At 39.0% G+C, this 11,275-nt stretch overlaps 1 protein-coding gene, 1 long non-coding RNA gene and 1 other non-coding gene across 3 annotated transcripts; 2 read left to right on the plus strand and 1 right to left on the minus strand.

Moving 5' to 3' along the window:
* Positions 1 to 698: 698 nt before the first annotated feature.
* On the minus strand, positions 699 to 805 carry LOC138890962 (small nucleolar RNA R71). The gene has a single exon (XR_011407324.1). It is a non-coding gene; the product is annotated as a small nucleolar RNA R71 (small nucleolar RNA).
* A 4,212-nt stretch (positions 806 to 5,017) lies between these two features.
* Positions 5,018 to 5,398, plus strand: LOC104227444 (uncharacterized). The gene has a single exon (XM_009779695.2). The coding sequence runs from the start codon at positions 5,018 to 5,020 to the stop codon at positions 5,396 to 5,398; it is 381 nt and encodes a 126-aa protein (XP_009777997.2).
* A 1,145-nt stretch (positions 5,399 to 6,543) lies between these two features.
* LOC138889144 (uncharacterized) lies at positions 6,544 to 10,584 on the plus strand. The gene is made up of 2 exons (XR_011406761.1): positions 6,544 to 7,153; positions 9,208 to 10,584. It is a non-coding gene; the product is annotated as an uncharacterized lncRNA (long non-coding RNA).
* The last annotated feature ends 691 nt before the right edge of the window (positions 10,585 to 11,275 follow it).

Genomic DNA, 11,275 nt, shown 5'->3' on the forward strand with positions numbered 1-11,275 from the left:
ATACATGTTTGATTTCCTTGGTGTATGACTGGATCCTCTTCAAAGGAAGTGATACCCTATGAACCAGAGTTGGAGAAACACCTACGACAACTAAGAAAAGAAAGAGAATTAATAGAAAATTTCTACGGTCAAACTTCGACTCAAGCCACCATGGTAAACAAAGAGAATGGTGGAGTAGACTTAGTTGCAAGAGAGGTAGCACAATAAGACACTTCACGGATAGCAGCCCAGAGAATTGTTGATGAGATTGTCGAAGATAATGGGGGTTGAAGGTTTAATCTAAACCGACCCTTGGTTGAAGACTAGTTCGAGAAAGCAGCACCCAGGCCTGGAAGATCATTGGGTGACTATCTAGGCCAGTCTACAATCAAGGATTGTCAAGTGTCAAACCTCCACCCATAACAACAAACAACTTCAAATTGAAGCAAGGCTTGCTTCAAACTATCCAAAACAACTATATTTTTAGAGGGAAGGTGAACGGATATCCTAACACTCAGTTGATGGACTTTGAAGAAATTATGAACACCTTCCAATACAATGGAGTATCAAAGGATGTAGTCTACTTAAGGGCATTCCCCTTTTCATTGAAAGATGACACAAAGCACTTACTTCGTAACTTACCCAAAGGTTCGATTAGGGCATGGGAAGATATGACCACAAAGTTTATTGATAAGTACTTGTCAGCTGCAAACACAGGGATGTTTAGAAGGGAAATCCACAATTTTTCACAGAAGGAGATAGAAACTGTTTTCAAAACTTGGGAAGGATTCAAGGATATAGTCAAAAAGTGTCAACACAATGGAATTGCTTTGTAGATACAACTCCAGGATTTTTAGGGTGGACTGAGACCGTCCTCACGAAGAACTCTGAATACTACATGTGGAGGTCGACTGAGAGTGATGTTAGAAGAAAATTAGTTGGGATTCACCAGGTAGACTCGAACACATCCATGCAAGCCCAGCTAGACACCATGGCCAAGGAGATAAGAAAGCTGACATTGGCCAAGGTACAGAGTGAGCCGCAAGCAACATGTGATTTTTGTGGATTGGGACACCCTACACATGAGTGTCAACAATTAGCTAAGGAAATCAATACGGTGGGGAACTTTAATAGAGCAAACTACTAAGGTGGGAATAACTATAATGTTATGGGTCAAAGACATCCAGGTTTTTTGTGAAGTTCATCTAGTAGGAGCTTGAACTCATGAAAATAGAATAATCTCAGACCTAGGGTCAAGGACCACTAGGTTTTCGGAACCAGCAAAGGTAGCAATACCAGCCACAACAGTCAAATCAGTATAGTATGGAAGATCTCTTAAAGGCATTCATCAACAAATCAGATGAAAAATTTTAGACTCAGGGCACAGACAAATGAGAGTAGAGCATAACCATCTGAGAGCAGTGCACGACCATCCATAATTTAGAAAGACAATTGGGACAACTTGCAAATTTGTTATATGAGGGGGCTCATGGAATTTTACCCTCCGACACTGAAAAGAACCTAAAGGAAACAATCATAGTTGTTCTCTCAGAAGTGGCAAAACTTTGGCTAACCCTGTGGTAAACAAGCAGACCGAGATAATGTAAGAGAAAAAGAGCAAAGAGAAAAAAGGCCAGAGTAGTGTGGTACAAAAGGAGATTGAAGAAAGTACACATATGTCAGTTCTATCATTCCCTCAAAAAATAAAGCGGGAAAAACTTGAAAAATAAGTTTGGGCGATTCTTTGAGATGCTCAATCAACACTATGCGAACATTCCCTTCACTGAGGTAGTCACTCAGATGCCTGCTTATGCAAAGTTCCTGAAGGAAATCCTGTCTAGCAAGAAAAAAGTATAGGAGACAACAATGGTCATGCTGAATGCCCACTGCATACCATATTGCAAAACAACATTCCTAAAAAGTGTGGGGACCAAGAAAGCTTCACCATACCATGTTCGTAGGGGAGTGAGAAATTCGACAAAGCCCTCTATGATTTGGTATGTCCATAAATCTAATGACTTTGTCTCTATTCAGGAAATTAGAAGGTAAGCTTAGAGTGATCAAATCCACAATAGTGTCCCTATAACTGGCTAACTAGACCACCATTTTGCTTAAGAGAATCATTGAGGATATTCTAATGCAGGTAGACAAGTTTGTGTTCCCCGTAGACTTTATTGTGGTGGATATAGAGGTGAACAAGAAGGTTCCTTTAATTCTAGGAAAGCCATTTTTATGTACAGGTAGAGCTTTCATTGATATCTATAAGGGGAAGCTTATGCTTAGAGTGGGCAATGTAAAAGTGGTGTTCCAGAATACCCCAATGATGAGGTGTCTATCTATTTGTGCTTCAAGCTAGATGTTGTTGGGAAATTGGTTGAAAAATACAAGTTTGACAAGATTGTGGGGGATACTCTAGAGAGGTGTATTACTCAGTCTAACATAGTAGAGGATGAAGATCCTAAAATAAAGAAAGATGTTGAAGCTCTTGAAACTAAGGATCAAGTGGTTGATGAGGAGAAACTAAAAGAGGAGGCTTCTAAGCCTAATGTGGAATTGAAAGTCCTCTCGCTCACTTGAAATATACTTTTCTTGAAACTAATAATTTTACTGTGATTATTTCTGCTGACTTGACAGGAACATAGGAGCAAAAGTTGGTGGAGCTGCCGAAAAAGCCCAAGAAGGCCATTGTTTGGAGTATAGCCGACATTCAAGGAATCAGTCCAGCCATTTGCATGCACAAAATTCCGTGGGAATAAAATAGAAAGCAAGTGGTGCATCACCAATACAAGTTGAACAAAAACTTGGAGGAGGTAGGGCACAAAGAGATCATCAAATTGCTAGATGTGAGAGTGATTTTCTCCATCTCTAATAGCCAGTGAATTATTCTAGTACAGGTTGTATCTAAGAATGGGGACATGACAGTGGTGACGAATGAAGACAATGAAATGATCCCCACGAGAAAAATCATTGGGTGATGAATGTGAATTGATTATAGAAGGATGAATAATGCAATAAGGAAGGACCATTTCTACTTCCCTTTATTGATAAAATGCTCGAGAATGTGGCTAGACATGGATGCCACTGCTTCTTGGATGGGTACTTAGGCTACGATCAGATACCCATTGCCCTAGAAGATGTTGAGAAGACCACATTCACTTGCTCGTTAGGTATTTTTTCTTACAAGAGGATTCCATTTAGGTTGTGTATTGCACCTGCCACTTTTCAAAGGTGCATGATGTCTATATTCTCTAATTTAAACGACAAGTGTCTAGAAGTATTCATGGATGATTTCACCCACTTTGCTGATGACTTTGAGGATTGCTTGAAAAATTTGGAGCTCGTGCATAAACATTGTGAAGCCAATCACTTGGTTCTTAACTGGGAGAAGTACCACTTCATTGTGAAAGAGGAAATTTTCCTGAGCCACAAAATGACTGCGCATGGCATTGAAGTTGATAGAGCTAAGGTTGATGTAATTGCAAGGCTCGCTCCACCAACTTCTATGAAGAGCACAAGGGGATTTTTGGGACATACTAGTTTCTATAGGAGATTCATCAAAAACTTTTCCAGCATTACCAAGCCATTGACTATATTGCTAGCGAAGGATGTCAAGTTTGTTTTCATTGTAGAGTGCTTAAGAAAATTCAAATTAATAAAGGTGAAGCTTGTGAGTGCTCCTATTATGGTAACACCTCATTGGAGCCACCCATTTGAAATAATGTGTGATGCCAGTGATGTAGCTATGGGGGATTTCTGGGGCAAAGAAAAGATAAGATGTTTAGGCCCATCTAATATGCAAGCAGGACATTGAATGATGCTCAAGTATATGCCACTACTGAGAAAGAGTTTTTTGCTGTGGTCTTTTCTTTTGACAAGTTTAGATCATATCTGATAGAGAGTAAAGTGATTGTGCACACTGATCACTCAACCTTGAAATACATGTCGAGTAAGAATGAGTCCAAGCCACGTCTAATGTGGTGGTGGTGTTGCTCCAAGAGTTTGACTTGGAGATCAAAGATAGGAAGGGAACAAAAAATCAAGTCGTAGATCATCTATCTGGCTTCAGTTGAAACAATTTAAATAAGGGAAGAGTTCCCTGATGAGCAGATTTTCTCCATTATTACGGTCTCTGAAAGGCCTCCTTAGCATGCTGATAGCCAACATTTTGGCTAGTGGATGGTTGCCTTGTGACCTCTTTCGTGATCAAAGAAAGAAGCTTCAAAGTGAGGTAAAAAGTTATTTTTGGAATGACCCTTTCTTGTTTAAACTGTATGCAAATGGTGTGATTCGAAGGTGTGTGCCTAAAGGAGAAATGGCAAGCATTCTTTCTCATTGCCGTGATGGAGCAGGTGGAGGACACTATGGTGGAAGTCGCACTCTAGCAAAGGTCATGGAAGCGAGTTTCTATTGGTCTACTTTGTACAAAGTCTCACGGGCGTATATAGCTGCACGTGACAAGTGTCAAAGCGAAGGTAACATTAGCAAGAGGGATGATATGCCACTAAACTCCATTATGGTATGTGAAATATTTGACGTTTGGGGCATTGACTTCATGGACCCATTCCCATCATCTCATTCATATGAGTATATCCTAGTAGCCGTTGACTACCTCTCTAAATGGGTCAAAATAATTCCTACTATGACCAATGATGCTTGGGTGGTGTGTGAGTTCTTATGGAAGAACATCTTTACTCACTTTGGGACACTCGAGTGATTATCAGTAAAAGTGGGTCGCACTTTGTGAACAAGCAGCTCATTGTGTTGTTGTCCAAGTATGGGGTCACATACAAAACTAGAACCTTGTACCATGTCCCAAACTAGTCGGCAAGTTGAAGTAGCTAACTGTAACTTAAATGAATTCTTAAAACAACGGTTAGTGTTTCTCATAAGGATTAGTCAGTAAAGTCGGATGAAGCTCTATGGGCTAATAGAACTACGTTCAAAACAACCATAGGGACTTTACCATTCAAACTAGTGTATGAAAAATTGTGTCACCTACATGTTGAGATGGAACATAAAGCTTATTGGGGCAATTAAGATGCATAATCTTGATCTTAGTCTTACAGGTGAACAAAGGTTAGCGCAGATGAACGAATTGGAGGAGTTTAGACTAGACGCGTATGAAAATGCGCGAATTTTCAAGGAAAAGACAAAACGGTGTCATGATCATCTGATTAAGACGAAGGACTTTCATGAAGGGGACAGAGTCTTACTATACAATAGTAGACTTAGGTTGTTCTCTGGAAAATTCAAGTCAAGATGGGCAGGTTCGTATGTGGTAAAACATGTCTCATCGTATTGCGCCAATGAAATACAGAATGAGCAAGGGAATGACAGCTTTAAGGTGAATGGGCACAAGTTGAAACAGTACCTTATTAGAGGATTTGACAAGCAATCCTCTAGCATCGTGATCAAATAAGTAAAAGTGACGTAGTCAAGCTGACGACTATAACTCAGAACTACTTCTAACTCTTTTTTTTGCTTTTGTAGAATAATAAGATAATAGTAGTGTAGGATTATTAGAGTTAAGGAGTTTTGATAATTATTTGAACATGTATGATCATGAATTAGACACAAAATAAGCACATAATATAGTAGGGATGCGACTCGTAGGCTAAAAAGTTAAAAAATCAAAAGTCTGAGAAACGTGACCTAGAATGTCGCGTGGAGTACTGTGTGGGGCGCTACGCTAGGCCAAACATGCAACTCTGTCAGAACTCCCTCTCTGAATATCTCCACTACCGTATCGCACCGCACCCAGTAACGCGGTAGTATAAATTTTGACTAGTTATAATTCGAAAAAAAAATTCTAAAAAATTTAAAATTTAACAAAATGCCCAGAACCTCCCCCTCCCTTTTTTTTCTTAAAACAGATCTATTTCTTTCCGCCTTTCTCCCATATCTCTCATTCTCTTTCACAAATCTCTCCTCTCTAACTCTCCCCCAAGTCCCTCATTGTTCTTCCTCCTTAATTTTTTCCACTCACATTCATCACTCATTGTGAGCACCTAATTTTTGACTATATTTGAATTTTTCATCACTTTTAGTAGGTAAATATATTTTAAGTTTAATCTACATATTTTAGCTCTTATTTCTCCTTGTATATATTTTATTTAAGAAATTGAAAACAATTAAAAAAAGAGAGTCATATTTTTAATATAAGCTTTATCTTAATTTACAAATAAAGAAAAGGTTTTGCAAAATATATATATATATATATATATATATATATATATATATATATATATATATATATATATATTAGTTTGTTAAGTAAATTTTGAGTGATTAGTACTTTATCTTGCTATTCAAGATTAGGAGTAGTATTTTTATTTTCATCTATTAATCAATAAAAGAAAAAATTAAAATTACAAAAAGGAAAGAAGTTTTAATTTTGACTTTCCCCTAAAGTCTTGCTTTGTCCAAATATCCAAGTCATGACCCAAATTAAGCCAAACCTGAGCCCAATAACCAATAACCCATCAGATTTTCTCCTCCCCAAAATCCTACATATTTTATATATCTAATTCTCTAATTGCTAGACCAAGCTAAGACCTAATTTCCTAGACGGCAAAAACGACATGCCCCAAAAAAGAAGAAAACTCCTTCTTCTTCTTTGAAAATTCCAGCCGAGCAACCTCGAAAATAAACCCCATTTTCACACCTGAAAATACAAAAAATCAGCAACCTAATGCCACCTTAAACCTTTTAAATCCAGCTCCAAACCAGCCCCCCCCCCCCCCCCCCCCCAAAAAAAAAAAAATAGCCCCAAACGGTCAAAAACACAGCTCAATTGCTGCCATTTTTGCTGAAAACCCAGTCCAAAAATTGCAGCTGAAGAATAGCCCCAAAGCAGTCTAAATTTCAGCAAAAAACGCATCGTAACACCTCCATAAACCACCAAAATCGCTTCCCATTTTGACCCTAAAAAATGACCTCAAAATCAGCTCGTTTCTCAGCGAAAATCAGCTGTAAATCAGATAAAAAACAGCACCAAACGCCACCTCAAATCACCCGAAAACAGCCCTCCTTTTCCTCACAAAACAACAGTATTTTGGTCGGGTTCGAGTCGAATTTTTCGACGATCTTTCCCGGCGAGTTTCGAGGTTTCGAAGGACAATTCCGTCCATTAGTCCGGTAGGCATTAGCTATTCGGGGGAAGATGCATCTTGAGGTCCTGTTCTCTAACATTTATTTTACTGTCTTCTTTTAATGTAAATTCTTGAAACTTTACTTCTATTTGTGTTAATAACTTGGGTTTGAGATTGAATTGATTTCTTATACTATTTGTTGGGTTTCATTTGATTGTTAATTTTCCTTGCCGATTAGTTATTTGATTAGCAGAGTAATAGAATGTGTTATATAGTGTAGTATCCTGGCTCTGTTTATTTGTTAAGAGTTGCAATTTAAGACTAAGTAGACTATTTGGTTTAGCTGAATACAAAGAGCCATAGCCATTAGCTAACTATTTGACATTTGATATAGGGCTGTGGGTTTGGGTTCGATTTTAAGAGATGCAGATTTTATTTTTATTTTTTTTAAAATTGGCCATCGACTCCATAGCAATAAATTCACAAGTTAAACACATCTCTTAAAAATTAATATATATCCATAATTCTATCACTTTGGACCTTCACAATAATTTTAAATTAGCTTTAGAAAAATAATTAATGTATATCGTAGCTCGCTTTAAGCGCGATTAATAAATCATCGTGGCTATGGGTACGGTTTCCGTGGCATAGTCGTGATACATAATCCCCAATTCGGGTATGTATTTCATGTGACCCGATCACAACTTCGAATAATAATAAAATAAATATATCGTAAGTCGCGGGTGCATTTCATGTGGCGCGGCTTGCAATGTGTAACAAAACGACAAGTGTACCACATCGTGACTTCTTCCAGAAATAATTTCATAAATAAATAAAAACGGTTATAAAGTTAAAAATGCACAATAGGTTTAAAACATGTAATAAATCAGATAATTAGGCCAATTATTAATAGTTAAGTGACCGTGCTAAAACCACGAAAATCGGGAATGCCTAACACCTTATCCCGGATTAACATAATTCTTTACCCGGTCTTCTGTGTTCGCGGACCAAAAATAGAGTCAACTTTCCTCGATTTGGGATTTAATATAAACTTGTGACTTGGGACAGCGTAAATTATTCCAAGTGGCGACCCTAAAATAAATAAATAATCTCATTTCGAGTAATGTCACTCAAATTTAAAAAATTCTCTATCCCCTTCGGGAAAAAAGAGGTGTGACACTCATCAAGGTAAGTCTTCCTCTTATCTCTTCTCTTTTCTTTTAGTATTTAAGTAGTTTTACTTTAGTTCAACCAAGTTCTGGGTAGTTGTGGTTGTGCTAATTGTTTCTATTTTTGTTTCTGTTTCTTTGCTTATTATGGCCAAAAATTGTGCTTTGCCTGTGGGGTTTTCATTGTTCTTATGATTGTGGGTGATTGTTGGTGTGTTTTGATACGTTGGAATTAATTTGTGTTGAATCTTGGTGGGGGTGACCATGTGGCTGAAAATTAGTGAAGTTTTATGTAAAATTCGTGCAATTTGTGCTATTGTGAAGATGTGGTGATGTTGTGGTTGTGCTAAGTGGTGTATTTGGTGTGGTTGTATGGTGATTCTAACCCACTTTGAATTGAAATAAGATGATGAAATATATGCCAACAATGTGTTTGTTGAAATGTCTTAGTGACATAAAATTGTGTAGTGTTGCTAATTTTGAAGGGAAGTGCTTTGTTGGATGTGATGCTTGCTGATAAGTGTGAGGTGGGAGGTCATGTTCTTATTTTGTGAAACGGTAACGTGTTAGCCTCGAGTGTTAATCGATTGACCACCCCATGCTAATATGTTCCTAGGTGCTAATTGGGGTGTCCGATTCATGCTAAGTACTTATGTATATGTATTGTAAGTTGTTTATTTTGTTAGTAATGACTTAGTATGACTTCTTATTTTTCTTTTCTTAGTGACTAGTGTAGCTTCTTGATTGTGTATTTTACATTAGTGTAGTCCATGGTTGTGTTTTTATATTATTATGTTGGTGGTTGGGTGGGTCGTTGAATACGTGTGGCGTGCCTTCAACGGGGTAGTCTGAGCCCCCGATATACATTGTACTTATGAACTTGCCAATAACATAAGTGTGAGATGGTTACCCCGTTTGGTTTTGTTTTTGGTTTAGGTGTTGTGGCTAATGTTGTTCGTCTTGTGTAGGTGCAATGTCTCACCGCCCTAGCAAACGTTCTAACACAGGTTCCTCAGAGGTTGCTTCTAGTAGCCGTCAAGGAAGTAGGAAGGCACTCCCCCCACCCCAGTGTACGAGGAAGAGGAGCACATTAATCCCGATGCGGATGTAGTACCAGGCTGCAAGTATGTCATTCGGGCTGTGCCAGCTCATGCTAGGATATGGTACCAGACTTTTGTTCCGGCAGTGAGCCACGACCTGAAAGTTTGTATTCATGATGGGAAGCTAGCCAGGAAGTACTCGAGGATTTACAACAAGATCAAATACCTTGGTTTTGAAAGCTTGTTCTGTCTCGGTGAGTCGGTGAACGTGAACATGGTCAAGGAATTTTATGCTAACTGGAAACTTGAGGCAAATTCAGATGCGGTGTATGAAGTGGAGGTGAGAGGCAAGATGATTCCCTATTCTTCCCGAGTAATAAATCAAATCATGGGATTTACGGAGCACTTGTATAAGTTATTACTGAGGTTGCTACATCGGCCGCCCTATCCAGATACTAGATGCCAGCTGTGTGGCACAGGGTCTCTTGCTACATGGACACGAGATGTTAATGTGTTCCACAAAGACATGAAGAAGTGCAATTTCTAGTTTCTTATCTGGGTCATTCTCCGGTTGATTAATGCAAATATAATGCCTACCCAAAACGATACTGCATCTCCCGGTTGAATGTGTCTCATTTATGCTATCTTGGCTCGGATAAAGTTTGATCTAGGTAAGATTATGCTTGAGCATATGTCTCGAGTACGACCACCTATATTTCCTGAGCATGATCACGCGACTTCTGTGGACAATGTGGAGGAGTACCATTATGACCGGACGATTCTGATTCTGCAGCCTTTTAAGCCTTTTGATGTCACATCTGTGACGGACCCCCCCCCCCTCTGCGCCTGATGTTGTTCCTATAGATTAGAGATTTATTCGTGTTGAGGAGGCAATGCAATTGCTATTTGCTGATATGCGCCTTCACGCTGCTAGGGGGAAGATTGACTTGGTAGAGCTGCACGAGGACCATCCCCTCTTCGCGGTCACTCAAGAATGGTTGGGTTTTGTCGATGGTGCATAGATGCCACTAGATAAGGACTCAAACTCTATTCCCTCTGATGATGAAGAGTACCTGCATACCTTTGATGGTGTTGGTGAGGAGTAGGCCACGGGACTCAAGGAGTTACCTTTTCACTCTTGTTTTATAGTTTTGTATTGGGGACAATGAAATTTCTTAAGTGTGGGGAGGGGTGCTCCTATTTGATCGTATTTGTACTTGCTTTCTTTTGGCCAGTTGATTTTGTTTGATTTGTTTCTTGCTTGTTGCTTACCGCAAAATAGTAATAACAATTAAATTTGATTTAGTGGTTCTAAAAATACGTGATCTATTTTTATGCTAGTTGTTAGACACTTGATGCTATGTGAAAGACTTAGAAACGAGATAAGAGCTTAAAAACGAGACGTTAATCAAACCGGATCGCTGTCAATCGAGGCCTTGAACTTGCCTATTCGAGGGCCTCAGGGTCGAGTCTGAAGCTCGGCTGGGAGCTATCGAGGGTGGTCGATGGGGACTAACAGTTATAAATAAATCAATAACGGCTCTTTATGGTCAATAATAAGCAATAAATGAAGTAATAAGATCAAGAGGATATGTTAGAGAGCAGAGATAATGTTCTTGCGTCTTTAGCATTAAGCAACAGATGATAACAAAATGACAAGGATCCCCTTTATATATGAGGGCAAATCCCAACATAGTACACATACATTTATTACAAAGATATGGAGATGAGACAGCTAGTTAACGCCATGATACGGGCTCAGACTAGCCTGACAGACTTTGTTGGCTCTAGCTGCATGCCTTGGGAACTCCCTACTTTCCCCCCGTAACCGTCGGTCTGTACCGTTCCGAGGTCAAGCGTCGATGGCCCTCGAGGGGTGAAACGCGACCGTGGTTTTGAGCCTTCGAGACGTCGTAACGATGGAAAATTGGACCCTCCGATTTTACAGTATACAGATAGTCCACACGTTTCTTAGAGTAGAACGATAAGAAACGAC

Source organism: Nicotiana sylvestris, chromosome 4 (genome assembly GCF_000393655.2).
Source record: "Nicotiana sylvestris chromosome 4, ASM39365v2, whole genome shotgun sequence".
NCBI classification, from domain to species: Eukaryota; Viridiplantae; Streptophyta; class Magnoliopsida; order Solanales; family Solanaceae; genus Nicotiana; species Nicotiana sylvestris.